Source organism: Passer domesticus, chromosome 25 (assembly GCF_036417665.1).
Source record: "Passer domesticus isolate bPasDom1 chromosome 25, bPasDom1.hap1, whole genome shotgun sequence".
Classification (NCBI taxonomy): domain Eukaryota; kingdom Metazoa; phylum Chordata; class Aves; order Passeriformes; family Passeridae; genus Passer; species Passer domesticus.
Window position 1 is genome coordinate 4,701,692 of NC_087498.1, and position 15,543 is coordinate 4,717,234.

The window sequence follows — 15,543 nt, forward strand, 5'->3', positions numbered from 1 at the left end:
CTGGACAAGGAGCGTGCCTCTGGATCAAACATTAGAGCTGGAATCCACTGCATGCTGCCTGTTCCATTACCCACTGGGAGCTTTCTCCTCTCCCCAGGGCTGCTTACGGCACAGTGCTCCGAGGGGTGTTGTTCCAGCACAAACAGAGCTCTTGGAATGAGCTCAGCGAGAACAGAACTCCTGTTAGGTTGGGAGGATAAAATTGGATTGGAATTGGATATATTCACGTACATGCCATTGATCTCATCCATCCGTACTTTACATATGTTGGATTTCCTGCTGCCAGCAGAGAGGAGTAGCTCTCAGATAAGCCAAAGGTATGGAAATGGAGAGCAGGATGTTCAAGTGGAATTAGGATTTCACCTTGGGGTGTGTTTGAGAGGCAGGAGAAAGGGCAGAGTGCAGTTCCCTCACACTGTGCCTGGCACAGCTGCTCCTCACTGTGCTGGTGGATTTTGGGCACAGGGAGAGGCTGCCCATCAGGGCTCCTGCGTTCCCCAGCAGTGTGGGAATGTGCCAGAGCACCCTCCTGGAGCAGGGAACTGAGTTAGGGACACCCAGGTCCCCCCTTGTGTCACCAGTTTGACCAGGAGATCGGGTAAAGGTTTGCCTCAGTTTCCTTTATTGCTGAAAAGAAGGGCTAAGATTTAATATTCCTCAAAGATTGATTCCTCAGGCTTTGCCAGACACTTTCACAGAATCTCAGAACCCTTGAGGTTGGAAAATCCTTCCAGGATCATCAAGTCCAACCTGTGCCCAATCCCCACCCTGAGCACTCAGTGCCACCTCCAGGGACGGGCACTCCAAACCCCCCTGGGCAGCCCCTTCCAGCCCTTTCCAGGAGGAAATTCCTGCTGATGTCCACCCTGAGCCTCCCCAGCCCAGCCTGAGGCCGTTCCCTCTCCTCCTGTCCCTGTTCCCTGGGAGCAGATCCCAAATCCCCCCCGGCTGTCCCCTCCTGGCAGGGAGTTGTGCAGAGCCACAAATTCCCCCTGAGCCTCCTTTGCTCCAGGCTGAGCCCCTTCCCAGCCCCCTCAGGATTCTCCAAACCCTTCCCAGCTCCCTCAGCTCCTCACAGGACTCTCAGAGCAGTGCTCAGGAAAACAGGGGTGTTCTCCAAAACCTGGAGCCTTTCCTCTCTCTTCTTTCCCACATTGGGCACTCCCCATCTGCTTGAGAGGCTTGCAGGACAGAAGACACAAATCCTCCTTTTAATTACGTTGCACATTTATTGTCTCACCTCAGATTTTGTTAATCTCTCTCACAAATTTCGTTTACATAAGTGGAGTCTTTCAGCTTGAGCAGCTCCAGCACTTTCTCTTCTGATCCTGCAGATATCAGTCAGCTAAATAGAAAAGAGAGAAAAGCACAAGTGTCCTTAAATCTGGCACTCAGTCTTTCCAGAGCTTTATGTGTTGTTTCCTCCTCCTCAGCTCCCCAGCTGAAAGCTCGGAGGCAAACTGGGATGAGCACAGGCAGAGCAGAGCAATCCCACAGGGAGAGCAGGACCCCCTTTCCTGGGCTTAAACATCCCAGAAAAGGCCAAGGCACAGGGACAGCACCATCCCACCATCCCTCAACCTGCAGGCAGGAAGGGCTGCACAACAACCTGCCCCTGGATCTTTGCTGCTGCAATTCCCACACACCATTTCCCAAAGGAAAAGGAGGATTTGCAGCAAATTGCAGTGTAATTAAGTGGCAGTGTTAAGCCCCCGTGCAGGCAGCGAGGTGTTCCAAGCTGGCTGCACATGCTGAGCTGCCTCACAGGTACAGTTGCTGTTATAAGCTCTGCTGGAAATTGTTCCCTGGAGACTGAGGACTTTTTGGGAGAAGGAGGAGCAGGGAAGTGGCAAACAGAGTTGCTGGGAAGGGCTGTGCTGCTGCTTCCAGTCAATATCAGCTCTGGGCAGCACCTTACGAGGGAATAACCTTCCCAGAAAGGTGCACACGGGAACAGTTGGGATCTGAGGGCTCCACAAAGTGAGCAAACATGACACAAAAACCCTTCTGGGGAATATAAATATCTCTGTGCTGATGAGCTGGTGAGAAGAAGGAAAGGCAGAATTCCCAAGGCAGAAATCAACCCTCTGACAGTACCATCTGGGGTGTCCTGTAACAGCTCTGCCAGCAGTTTCTCCAGGACATCTTGGTATTTTTCCAGCTGCCTTGGGGTGAGCCAAGCTCTGACAGGAAGGGCTTGCTGTGGAGGAAACCAGAGAAGTCAGAACAAAAAGGTGAGGGGAGCAGAGGGAGGGAGGTTTGCTTTGACCCCACTTGGACTGAGTTAGTGAAGGGTTTAGGATTTGGAGGGAAGAGGACGAGCCTCATATGGGGAAAAGCAACATTTTGATGGCAACACACTCTTGAGTCGTTCAGAGCGCTGTTGCATAACCCGTGGGCTGGCTCAGAAATCCAGATAAAGGCACCTCCTGGCAGCAGGGATGCAAAGAAAATAATTTCTGAACCCTCTAATCCTCCACTGTGTGGCACATCGACCCTTCCAGCCTGAGCTGCAGAGCTCCTGCCCTAGCAACAGCTGAGGCCGAGCTGTGGTCCTGCTCCAGCCTGCTGCTCTTGGAGCCAGCTGTGCCTGAAGCAAAGAGCTCTGTGCTGGTGCTGCCAGCTGAGGGGATGTGCTGGCAATTTCACACTTTGAACTGGGCATTTTGCTGTTTAAACCTGTTACCGAGTGCTGGTGCATCACGAGTGCGGGAGGAGTTGCACATTTAGCTGTGCCTTGGCCAAATTCCAGCCTGGCTGGTCCTGCTGTCTGTCCCATGGGGTCTGTCCCTGTTTAGGGGGACCTGCACCCTCCTTTTGCTGGCAGAGAATGGCCGAGCTCCCTGCAGGAGTGGCTGTTCCCTGTGCTCAAGTGGCAAAGCACAATTTTCAGACTTGACTCACCAGGTAAGTCTGCCTTTGAGGGCTTAGCCTGGCACTTCAATCCCTAAAATTGCCCATTTTCTGCTCTGTGTACAGACTTGGAGCCCAAGTTTTTAAATAAGGCCTCTCCAGTGCAGAGAACTGTGGGGTCAGAGGTGACACCGAGCAAGAGCTGAAGCAGAACTGGGAGTTCCTGCCTTGCACCTTGCTGGGCTTCACTGCCTGGCACAGACCTCAGGCTGTTCCCATCTTCCTCAGGGAGAAGCTGTTGGGTCTCAGGGGTGACCTGGCTGCTGAACGACCAAGATAACTTTGAGTGGAGCTAAAACTTCTCTCTGATGTAAGCAGGCAGGCTGACAGAGGACCTCTCTTGGACTCCTTGTCCCCTGCACGTCCTCTTGGGCTCCTCAGAGTCAAATGGCTCCACATACCTGGAGGGTCTTGGCTGCATTGACATCCACACCAGATTGCTCAGAGAAACCTTCCTCCTCCAGCTGCTGCAGCGAGCTCAGGGATTTCTTCTGCCCTGCCTTGTTCCTCTCCTTTTCCTGCAGCTTCGGGGCAGAGAGCAGAGGGGGCAGTCGGTGATGCTGGGGTCAGCAGCAAACCCACTCCATGCTGTCCCAACAGTGCTGGGCACAGAACCAGTGAGGAGGTGGAATCCTCCCGGGAAGGGCCCATCTGCTGTGCCCTGGTGGCCTTTGGGGACTGAAATCCAGCAGTGCTGGGGGCGAGGTCAGGTTACGGGGCAGGGTGTGAAGGTCTGCAGTAAACAGGAGCCACGTGTGGTGGGGGAACCCTGTCAGGAGGACACGGGAGCTGGCAGCACTGGGACCTTCCCACAGGAGCTGACAGCACTGGGACCTTCCCCAGCTGTCCCACAGAGCCTGGCCTGGGTCTGTGCTGGAGCACTGCAAGGAAATTGAGCCGAGCCCTGCAGGAGCAGAGGTCACGTTTTCCCAGCCTTCCTGCAGGTTTGTCATGTCAGCCTATCCCCATTTATTTAGTTGCCTTCAGGACCCTCTGGAAAAAGCTTTGGAATATGACAGACACATCAGGACACGTCAAATATGTCACAGGCCATGCTCAGTGTCCAGCAGGTGAGGAGCAGGGACAGATTTCCCCTTTGTTCATCCAGAAACTCCCAATCCCTGCTGTGGCAGACATGGTGCTACAAGGGCTGTGGGGTACAAACACAGCCCATGTGGGTCCCCATCCTCCTCGAGGACTTTGCAGAATGCCTGTGCTCCCCACAAAAAGCAATTGTTATCCAGGGGTAGGTGTTGGAAATGGGATTTTTCCCGGTATCCAGGGGCTCGGCAGCGCGGGGGAAGCTCGCTGGGGCTGCGTTTCAGAAGCTGCCGTCTCTGAGCCTGCCTGACACCTTTCAACGGTATTTGTTTCACTTCAAAAGGAAAAACGTTCTCTCGGCACGTCCCAGAGGTGACAACCAGCCGGGGGATGGTTAATTATTTGTTACAACAAAAGAGCCATCACTGAGCTGATGGGAGGCTGCAGCTGCTCTGGAAGAATTCCAGCACCAGGAAGGGGAAAGGACCCGCAGGGACTGCAGGTGACACCCCCACAGGTGTGGCACACCTTTGGTAGGGGGGTCCAGGCTCTTCCTTTCTAAATCACAACTTAAAAATTCCCTCTGCCTCCCCCCAGCGCCGTGGATTTTGGGAGAAGGAGATCAGAGTGTCTCCTGTTGATGGCGTGCACTGCAGTTTGGAGGATGAGGGCAGGAATAAACCTTTCCTGGTTTATTCATTCCAGAGGGGTTACCTGCATTTTCTGGAAGTCACTCTGGGTGAAAAAGGGCATGAAGCCTTGGGTCTGCTCAGCCAGCACGGACAGCAGGGACACCAGCAGCAAAGTGGCCACCACCTTCCTCGAAACCATCCTGAGAGCCTGCACAACACAGGGAAGGAGACACCGGGGCAGGAATGGAGGGGACGTGTGACCAGAAACGCCTTTGGCTCTGCACCAGCTGCAGCCCAGCTCGGCCCCAGCCCACCTGAGGGATATTTACTCTTCCAGTTGCTCCTGAGCTGAGAATAGAAGTGCCTTGCCTGAGAATAGAAGTGCCTTGACTGACAATTCTCTTCTCAAAGCTGTTTGTGTAAACAGATTTGTTCTTGAGCAACATCTCCAGGGATTTCAAGCCCAGCCCTTCAGGACTGCTCAAGCCTCCCTGAGTCCTCGAGCCTCAGCCCTGCAGCTGTGTTGGTTTAAGACCTGAACACATCCAGAGCAAACCCATCAATCCCAGTGCCAGCACGGCAGACAGAGATGCTGCAAAGAGAAAACCCTTCAAACAGCTGTTTTTTTAATTTTTGTTTTGATTTTCCTCGCCACTGGAAACCTTCCTGAGTGGAGTGGATCTCTTAAAAAGCCTCATTGAGTCCAAGGGAAATGGGGAAAGCATTTTCCAGCCCAGCTCTGTCTGAGCCCGGAATAAAGGGCTTTAAAAACCACCTCTGAAGTGATCTAACTGTGACTTCACGTCAGGAAAGGACTTATGTATACATTGAATGTTCTCTTTAAATATTAAAATATTCTCTCTGGACAGACTTAATGAAGTCTGGTCCTACAGCTTAACTTCTCCACCTGATTGGAGCCTGATCCTTAATTAGTTTCAGCAACCTCTTGGTTTGGACATTATTGAGAAGACATTGTTAAGTTAGATTTGACTCCTGAATTAGATTTCCCATAAATATTAGCTGGTATTGAACCGAGGGCCAGTGGAAGTTCATAAATATTCCCTTTCCATAGCACCTGTCAGTCACGTCCTCCCCTCTCCCTTCCCTGGGCACTGGACTGGTGCCATCTCCCCCTGCCCACCCAGACTGGGCCACCAGAGCCACCTCCTGCCCTGGGACATCCCAGCGTGTCCCAGCCCTGTTTCCTGCAGGGATCCAGGCAGGAATTCTCAGGCTCTGCCCTTGCAATGCAACCTCAGCAGCATCAATCTTTGGTGCTTTTTCATTTGTTCTATCACTGCAGTAAATATATAAATAAATAAAATACTGCTGAATACAAAGAAAATTTACCCAGTCACTTCCTTCATCTCTTCTTGGCTAATCCCTTTGGGGAATTGATTCTCTCCTTCTTCTCCCAGAAAAACACCCACACAGACCTCTCCTCTCAGAAAGAGCCCTGCTGAAAGCCTCCCTTGCTTGGCAAGCAGGACCCCCAGATCTCCAGCTCAGCACCTCTCCAGGCAGACAGCACTTGGTGGATTTGCTTCCCAGCTCCAAAGGGAAAAGAAAAAAAGCAGAAGGATCCCGAGTTCAGCATCAGCACTGTGGGCACACAGGGCTGGGACAGCTCTGCTCACCCCCCAAAACCCAGTCAAGTGCCAGCGTAGGGGCAGGAGGGGTGGGCAGCTGGCACAGTGACAGGACAGGAAAATCCTTTTCCAATCCAGGAAAATCTATTCCTGGCACTGGGACCTGTCTGAGGGTCATTTTCTGCCGGCTCAGAGGGCACCAGGGCTCCCCACAGCTCTGTGGCAGTGCCCAGTGTCTGCCAGGTGCCCACAGGAGGCAGAAGCTGCTGGAATCGGTGTTCCTGTGCTGGGGATGAAGGAAAAGCACCTTCCCCCTTGTTTCAGCATCGATTTTGTTCCCTCCTCTTCCTCTGAGCTGGCTCTGCTGTGCCAAGACCTACCTGGGAGTGCAGCCACAGGACGCTGGAGGTCGGAGCTCTTCTCCCTCCTGTCACACCTGGATGCTCCTGCTGCTTCTCCTCCCTTTATAAACCCATCCAGGCACGGCAGCCACTCACCTGTGACCCTGTCCTGCTGCCTGGCCTGCATGGAAACGGCTTTCCCAGGCAGGGAATGTTATCTGCACTGGAGTTTTCGGAGTTTCTCGTTTCCAGGCAGATCCCCTCTGCTCCCTCCCCAGGTCCTTCAGCTATTCCTGCTGGTCCCACAGCTGAGGCAGATCAGTTGCTGCCTCAGTTTCTCCATCTAAGAGAAATTCCTCCCTCCTGGCTTGTGTTTCTAGACACCGAGACTGCAGAATGAGTTTTTTAGGATGTGAATGTCCCAGCACTACGACACCTGTGTCAATTCTATTTCTACTGTAATTGCAAATCACAATAATATCAAAATTGCCACTTTGAGTCTTCAAGTGGCTCCTTCTCCCATCCTCACGGAGCCTGGCACACTGATCCCCTTGGGAACACAAACCCTGCACTGTCATCCCTCTCCAGACAAACGAGGTGCTGAGAGGGGAGGGAATTGTGCAAGAACTCATCCGTGCCCTCCCGGCACCATCAGCCAGGAGCTGATGCCAGAGGATTTGGGATCAGGCCAGGCACATCCTGGTGCTGCTCCTGAGGGAGTCTGGGAGCAGCCAGGCGAGGAGCAGGAGGCAAAAACGAGCTGGGAATCCATGAAAGCCTCCTGCATGCACGGGCTCCATGGGCTGGGAGAGCAGGGAGCATTCCTGCCTGCCCTGGAGGGATATCGGGAACAGCGATTGCCCAGCCCAGGAATGCCATTTCTCACCTGGGAATGTCACCTGGGAATGCCATTTGTCACCTGGGAATGCTGTTTTCACCTGGCCCCATCGCAGCCAGTCAATAGGACACGGGCACAGCAGTGTCACCAGGGACCTGCTGCTGTCACAGCTGTCAATAACGCTCGATTTGGGACAGAGCCCTCCTGAAAAACCTCGCGTCCAACACTCAGGTGTTTCCCGGATCCCTGGGCATCCTCCCCAGCTTATCACCCCCTGGGCAGTGGAAAGGTCCCAGAGACTCCAGCACAGCTTTGCTCCCTGGAAACCTCCCTGGGAATGCGGCTGGGGGTGATGGAAAGGATGTCACCCACACGGCGTGGGGTGACCCCTCCCTTCCCTAAACAATTAGCACAAACCCCATCCAATTGCCATTTTAATTGACTTTTCCAGTCCTTTTCTTCGCATGGTTATGATGGATGCAGCTGACGAGTCAGCAGATGGTGCTGGGAAGTGACAAATTAGTTACCAAGAAAGGTCACTTTTCCAAAGCACTAAACTTCCCCGTGCCTTGTCCCACTGTCCCTCCAAGACGCGTCAGGCTGGCAGCTTTCCATCCAGCTGGGATGGAGCCTTCTGCCTGGGGAAGGACAACCTTCCAAATCAAACACAGGGATGAAAATTAATCATATCTGTATTAGCTGCATGCAGCCTGCCAGCTTCACCTCTTAATTATGCGAGACTGCTCCGACAGGAAGGAATCGTGGAGCTGAAAATAAAGGATGTGACTCCAGGTCTGGAAGTGCCAGGGCAGGTGGGAGCAACAGGCACCTCCTGCCTCAGGCTTGGCCCAGTCCATAAAAGCAGCTTTTGGCACATCCTGGCTGCAAAACAAGGATAAATGAAAATAAAAAGTCCCAGCTGGAGGTCTCCCTGCCAGCGCTGTAATTCCAAAATTCCATCCTGCTGCATCCCTGGCACTGTTTGCAACCTGCAGCCCCCAGAACTCCCCTTTGGGCTGCGGTGCCAAGTGGCAGCAGAGGTTGGAGGCTCAACAGAAACACGATGTGCAAGACAGGTTTGAGTGCAGTTCTGCTTGTTCTGAAAGTGAAACGTTTGGCATAACTGGGAGTCGTTTTCCCAGGAAACTGGCGGTGGAGTGCAGTCCATTGGGCCTGGCAGTGCCAAGGAACAAGGGGCAGAACGAGCTGCCTGTGCCAGCAGCACACCAGAGCCTCTCTGGAAACCAGCTCTGAGGTGACCTGTGCACCCCAAAACTGGGGAAATTCTGCCTGTTGCCTCAGTTTTCCATGAAAGAATAAAAGAGAGGGAAAATGGTTTTTTGGACAGAGCCTGGGTGGATTTGGCTTCTCTACAAGGACAGGCACTGACCAAAACATCCTATCCCATAACAATCCTCTTTCACTGGGATTAAAAAAATACCAAAACATTTTTAAAAATCCCTTTTTCTAATAAAATAAATGTCTGGGCTTATGAAAACTTTCTCATCTCTCAAATAAGGAAAGAAATAAACAGGAGAAAAATGTTTCATTGCCTGGTTTCTCTACATTTTTGGTCACTCCTTTGCCACCCTCTCCCCGATCTGGAAGAAGCGAAGAGAGAAAGGAGAGGAGGTGAGAAAACACGATGGGATGCAGCTCAGCTGTTCCCATTTTGCTTTTCAAATCCGAGCCACCCGGTTTTCACTTGAGGGATCAGGAATATTTTTAGGAACGGTACAAAATGCAGCCTCACACCCAGGAGGGGAGGTGACTGGTTTGTCCCGTGGGGCTGGGTGACATCCCTGGGCACCCCACTGTCCTTTTGGGGTGCTGTCACCCCAGGCAGGGGATGGGAGAGCCCAGCCAAGCTCAGAGGCAGGGAAATCACTCAGATTTCAGCTAAAGACATCCCTGCCCTGCTCCCAGGATGAAAATCCAGCCTGGGGCAGGTGGAGGGCTCAGGTAAGGCTGGGATCGCTGCAGGCAGGTGGGAAAGGGGAGGAGGGAGAGAGATCCAAGCACCGGGATCTGCCCGTGCTCACCACGGACAGCGGCCACTCCTGGGCACATCGAGGGAAAGAGGGGCAGGGAAAACAGCTGGGGGGAGAAAAGGAGGGAAAGAAAGGCAGGAAAAATAATTGGAGGGGAAGAAAAGGAGGGAAAGAAAGAAGAGGAGCACAAAGAAGGGCAGGAAAAACAACTGGGGGAAAAGAAAAGGAGGGGGAAAAAGAGAGGGAAAGAAGGGCAGGGAAAACAAGTAGGGGGAGGATAAAAGGAGGGAAAGAAACGAAGAAGGGAGGAAAGAAGAGCAGGGGAAACAAGCAGAAGGAAGAAGAAGAAAAGAAAGAAAAGAGCAGGGAAAGAAGGGAAGGAAAACAATTGTGGAGGAAGAAGAGGAGGGAAAAAAAGAGAGGGAAAGAAGAGCAGGGAAAATAATTATGGGGAGAATAAAAGGAGGGAAAGAAAGAAGAAAGGGGACAGAAGGGGTCCAGCATCGTGCCAGCAGATTTCCCAGGACTGGATGATGCCAGATTCCCAGGATTTATTGGTGCTCTCACTGGAGTCCCCCTGTTCATCCCAGCACCTCTCAGCAATCAGTGGCCATTTATCTGCCACAGAGGAGAAGGGTTCTGGCTCTCAAGGCACCAATTCATCCTGGGAGGAACAAGGAGGCAGAGCTGGATGGCTTCAGGGTGAAAAAGAGACTCATGTGGCAGGTCAATGAGCTCCTGGGCAAAGAATCCCGGGAGAGACTGGGGAGAGGAACTGCAGCACATCCATCCAGCTGGGATATGGCACAAACAGAATGGAAAATTGTGACAGCAGCAGAAAGATCTGCAGAGCCTCGGGGCCTGTGCAGCCAGGCCTGATCCCAGCACAGGGCTCACTTTTGATAAAATGCCCCTTTAATCCGTGGATATTTTGCTTAGGTGTGGAACAGCAACCTCAGCGAAAGCCTCTCAACCACAAAGGCTTTAGAGGGCTAAACAGTAAAGATTGGGAATTAAGGAGAATAAATATTAATGAAAGGGGTGGGGAAATGCATCGTTTCTCCAGACAACCCTGCTCCCCTGCACGGGGCTGTTGGGTTTTTGGCTCCCTGGAGCAGGAGCTGCAGGGGCTCAGAGGGATCCTGCTGGGATGGAGCTGCAGCACGAGCCACACAGAGCCCACATCCCATAGGAGAGGGAAAAGGGAGCAGATTGCCTAAAAAATGTCCAGTATGGGATTCAACATTCACGGGATGCAGCAAACGCTGCACTGCTGTCAGTGGCTGTGGGTCAAGCCCAGAGTGGCACGGCCAGAGCTGTTACATAAAGGGATGGGGAGCAGCCAGGCCTGGGCTGGATGGAGGAAATGAATCCAATTACAGGATGAAGGGCACAGGGAGAGAGAGGATGGACACATTTGGTCTGGAGCAAATCCCTAAAAGGCTTTAAAGCAGGGACAGCAAGAATGAATCATGGTGCAGGACACGCGGCCACCACCGAGAGGAGCTGGGGCCTTGGAATGGGGCAGGAGGCAGGAATGGGGCTCTGCACCTGGCTGAGGGAGGAACACTGCCGGGATGTGGCTCTTCTGGGAGCTGGGACACCAGTTTGGCTGCTCCTGGGGATGTTGGAGTGAGGAGCCAGCCCAGCCAGGCAGCAGGGAGCAGCCCTGCTGGAAAGAGGAAACAAGCAGGCAACCCCCAAATTTCCTCCGTGCTGATTCCCATAAGATTATAACCCAGCTGCCCATGTCACAGCAGGCTCCAGACTTCCACTGAGAAAACTAAGGGTTTGTATTAGAAAGAAAAAAAAATAAAATAAATTGACCCAGTTATGACAAAACGAAGCAGCACGTTCACAGCAGCGCTGTGGAAGCCCATGAGCAGTCACAACAAGGCCCTCGGGAGTAACAGGATTCCACTTCAAATGAGATTTACAAATTAAAAATAAAAGAGCTGGATTATTTCTGTGTGCCTGAACCCCCTTTCCTGGCTGCTCAGCCAGCCTCAAGTGGACACTGGACACTGCAGGGCGGGGGGGTGCTGTGCCTGTGCATCCCTCGGGAATTTGGGAAAAGCCTTTCCTTTGCCTCTCTGACTTTGCAGTCAAGCACCTGCCCCATGTCAGGCAAAGGAGGAGAGCTGAACACAGAACCCTGGTAACTCCCGTGATAACTCCTGTCTAACCCTCAGAGAGCCCAGAAACCAGACCAAAATCCTGACTGGTTCCAGTTTGCCAGGCAGGGAGATCAGAGCGGTGTTTTTGCTGTCACCCCTGGCAGAGCATGATTTGCTATGGGCACAGCCATGGGAGCTCTGCCAGAGCTGATGGGATCTGCTGGAGCTGTCAGGATCTGCTGGAGCTGCCAGGATCTTCTGGAGCTGATGGGATCTACTGGAGCTGATGGGATCTGCTGGCTTTGCTGGGATCTGCTGGAGCTGCCGCGATCTTCCAGAGCTGTTGGGATCTGCCAGCTGTGCCAGGATCTGATGGAGCTGATGAGATCTGCTGGCTGTGCTGGGATCTGCCACAGCTTTTGGGATCTGCCAGCTGTGCCAGGATCTGATGGAGCTGCCGGAATCTTCCGGAGCTGTTGGGATCTGATGGCTATGCCGGGATCTTCCGGCTGTGCTGGGATCTGCCAGCTTTGCCAGGATCTGCTGGCTGTGCCAGCTGCTCCTCGCCTGGGGCCGAGGGAATGTCTTGCACACCTGCCCACTCTGCCACAGCCCCGGGTTGTCACCGAGGGAGAAGCGTTGACAGCACCACACGGAGCGGAGCAGGCTCGCAGCTGAGCCGGGATTGCTCAGCTCCTTGGCAGGGAAATGACAGGGCCCAAAGAGTGCCTGTCTCTGCAAGGAAATCCTGCAGAGCTTGGAGAGACGTTACCTGGATCAGCAGCGGGAGGAAAAGGCTGGGAGCTGACAGAGCGTGCAAATATCAGGAGAAGATATGTGGGGGAGCTCTCCCCACATCCCAGCTGCTTTATGGCTTGGGGGGAGAGCCTGAGCAGGATGGAGATGGAGAACCCGCATGGAAAATGGGAGCTGAGGTCCCTCCTGCTCAAATTTTGTGCATGAAAGACAAAAGACAGCCTGCTGTGCACTCTTATTTTTTGGGACAAAAGCAAACTCACCTCCCCGTGCACCCCCAGCCCCTGCCCTGGGTGGGTGCCCAGGGCATGGCCACAGAGCCACAGAGCCACCAGCCATGGCCAGGTAATCCCTGCTGGGGGAGGGCCGGCCCAGCAAACCCAATTGTAAATACATCAGTGTCCTCCTTCTCCCTGCCACCCGTTTAAATCTATTTGATCCACTCTAATGGATTGATCTACAAGTTTGTGCACACACATCCTGCTTTGGACGGGCGGCTGGCAGCGCCTCGCCCATCACGGCCTGTCAGCTCCACTCAGCCTCACCTCCAGCGCAGAGCGAATCCAATTACAGGATAAAGGGTTTTCTTCCCCTCCATATGGTCTCTATAACGCCGTGGCTTTATCTTGCCTTAACCCCTTTCCTGGTGAGGGAGCTCACAAGCCCGGCCTAAGCGGCTCAGCGCCGCGGCCCTGGGTGGCTGCTATGTGATACAGGGTCTTCCCAGGGCACCCAGAGGCACGTTCCTCCCTCTTTCCCTGCCCTGTGGGGAGGAATGAACCCCCACAGGAGGGAGATTCAGGGCAGCACTGGTTATAAAACCAGCCAGAGGCACAGGAGTGAGCTCAGCCGTGCAGAGCTGCGCTCACAGCCGGGGTTCACGGGGCCGTGCGTCAGCCCAGCACCAGGAGCTCAGCACAGATGTTCCCTTCATGACTGATTTGTTGTGCTCCTGCATTTCCCTCCACCTTGCTCTGCCAGGTGTTCCCTGGGTACCCCTTGCCTGTGGTTCCTGTGCCCAGCAGGGCTGGGGATGGGCACCACAAAGGGCTCCAGGAGCCCCCTCCCCGTGTGAGCTCTGCCTGTCGCTGATCCCTGCGAACCAGGCGTGTCGGCTCTGTGCAAGCCGGTTATTTGATTATAATTATCATCCCTTGCTTTACACAGGACATGAAAGCCCAGAGCAGCTCAGGGCCCCGTCACGCCGCGCGCCAACAAACAATGAGCGAGAGACAATCCCAGCTCAAAGCAGGAAAACCTGCAAGGGGCAAGAAAAGCCTTTTCTTGGGGACAAACACAGAGCAGCAAAGCTCTCCTCCCGCATTAGGCAGGGCCTGGAATTTGCTGCTGTTGTAGAGTCAGCACAGAAAACAACCGGGAGCTCTCCTGGAGAGAGAGCAGCTCATAAACTTTCCCTGCTAAGAGACAGCAAACGAAAGCCATCTCTGTGACAGGGCTGCAGCAGGAGCTGAGGTTGCATTCAGGACACGTCCTGGAGGGACCAGCCACCCTCAGCGGTGTCATTTCCCTGCTCTGGGTTGACTCGAGGCCTTGGCCATTGCTCCGGCTCTGCTGACCTGCCCAGAGCTCTAAATCCACCAGCCCCGGGGCAGTGACCCCAGGGGACAGGTCCCTGAGGACAGCTGGGAGGGGACAGCCCTCTTCCAAAGCACAGGTGGCTCAGGCTTACCTGCTCCACAGGCAGCTCCCAAAAAAAGGGGAAGGGCCTGGTCCAGGTCGGTTGAAACCCTCTCAGTCCAGTTGTCCCTTTGAAAGGGGTCTGGGGACCACCCCTGGAGCCAAATCTCCTCCACACTCAGCTGCCAGGGTGAGTGGAGAGGGCCTGCTGAGCCAGGAAAGGTCCCTCTCCCAAAAAAGTGCAGCTGAGTGTTCCCCCAGCACCCAGACTCAGTGTCCCTCTTCCCTTCACAGCTTCCTTTGCACCACTCTTGGCTTTAGAAGAGGGCAGGACACTCCAGAGGGGTTCCAGGAAGGGATGGGATGTGACAATTAACTTTCCCATGGGGCACCTCTGTCCACATGCAAAGCCTTGGAGAAGAACCAGAACTCTGGGATGCTGCTGGCACTGGCAGCGAGGCCTGAATGTTTTTGAAGTGAAATCTTGGAGCTGAAGACTTGCTTTCTCTTTTGAAGGTGGGCAACCACAGTGAAATACTGGAGCTGGACGGAGTTGCTTTCCCCCATGGGAGCTGGGAGGTGCACACTGGAATTGAGATGGATGCACAGCTGGTTTTGTGCATTAGAATTTCTGCGATCTCCTTTGATATTCACCTCACTCTGCAACAATGTGCCAAATTGTACATCTGGAGCCTGACTGTGGCCAGGAGAGGCAGGAAATTCCTCCAGGGAAAGCTCTGTGAGAAGCAGGGCCATGGGACTCCTCCACCTGCCCCTCATCCCCTCAAGCAAGACCTGGACCAGGAATTTGGTGCCTGATGGTTTCATGGTGTGACAATTCCAAGAGGCACATCCCTCCCGTGGGGAGCCCTCGTCCCGGGGCACCTGAGGCTGGCCTGACCCACTTCCCTGCACCACGTCCTACTTCTGCACCCACTGGGTCAGGAATTAGGACACCATCCATGCCAACACCCCTTTAGCCTTCCGCTCCCAGCCTCCAGCTCGAGACGCTCCGGGCGTGCAGGAGCCCTCATTCATCCCACGGGACAACGGTGATTTTTCCATGGGCCCTGCCTTGAGGAGGAGGAGGCCCAGCTTACCTCGTTATCCGATCAGCTCCCTTAACGCCCCACATCCCCAGGATTAATGGCAGAGCTTCCCTAAGGCGCCTTAGGCAGGTCCCCTGGAGAAGGAGCACCCATGACCCAGAAGGAAGAAATGGGGAAGCAGAACTTGGATGAGATGGAGCGTCGGCACTGGCCCTGCTGGGAATGGTTTCCCAGGCTCGTGTGTGCTGGGATGGAGATCCCACACTCCGTGCTGGGAGCCTGGGAAAAGCTCCCTTCCATCCCTCTGGCTCTCCCATAGAGAGAGGGGGAGAGATGGAAGGGAACTTTTCCCTTTTCCGGGCTGTGCTGGTCTCTCCACACTCTCTGCAGGGAATTCAGGACATCTTTGCTCTCCTTTGCCCTGTGGCACAACCAGGGGTGTGATCAGGGTCACGCAGCCAAGAGCCCTGCCCCAAAATGCTACATTTACCAAAAAATTACCAACTTCATTACCTTTGGGACGGGAAGTGGCTTCCCCTCCTACTTTGCCCAGCTCCAGGCCCTTGGCTGTGCCAGCAGAGCCTGGGTTTGGGATGCAGACCCCAGCAGTCCCCACACAGAGCCAGGCACCTGAACCA

The 15,543-nt window shown here is 54.0% G+C and overlaps 1 protein-coding gene across 5 annotated transcripts; it reads right to left on the bottom strand.

The window, feature by feature from the left end:
• Positions 1 to 1,200: 1,200 nt before the first annotated feature.
• On the bottom strand, positions 1,201 to 14,337 carry LOC135286175 (promotilin-like). Of its 5 annotated transcripts, XM_064399185.1 has the most exons (6): positions 6,556 to 6,604; positions 5,937 to 6,137; positions 4,669 to 4,794; positions 3,315 to 3,437; positions 2,098 to 2,200; positions 1,201 to 1,345 (listed from the first exon to the last, which is right to left on the bottom strand). In XM_064399185.1, exons 3-6 carry the CDS (start codon positions 4,783 to 4,785, stop codon positions 1,338 to 1,340), a joined length of 351 nt encoding a protein of 116 aa, XP_064255255.1. In that variant the 5' UTR covers positions 4,786 to 4,794; positions 5,937 to 6,137; positions 6,556 to 6,604; the 3' UTR covers positions 1,201 to 1,337. The 5 variants fall into 5 exon arrangements, with proteins under 5 accessions (XP_064255255.1, XP_064255253.1, XP_064255257.1 ...); XM_064399183.1 differs by lacking the exons at positions 5,937 to 6,137; positions 6,556 to 6,604 and adding an exon at positions 14,249 to 14,337; XM_064399187.1 differs by lacking the exons at positions 5,937 to 6,137; positions 6,556 to 6,604 and adding an exon at positions 13,909 to 14,087.
• Positions 14,338 to 15,543: the final 1,206 nt, after the last annotated feature.

What these genes read in the sequence shown, in the direction of transcription:
- LOC135286175 (XM_064399183.1), bottom strand. An exon ending in GTGACTTCCAGAAAATGCAG is followed by an intron (nt 3,438 to 4,668) that starts GTAACCCCTCTG and finishes TCTGCCCCGAAG; the next exon opens with CTGCAGGAAAAGGAGAGGAA. An exon ending in ATGCAGCCAAGACCCTCCAG is followed by an intron (nt 2,201 to 3,314) that starts GTATGTGGAGCC and finishes TTTCCTCCACAG; the next exon opens with CAAGCCCTTCCTGTCAGAGC.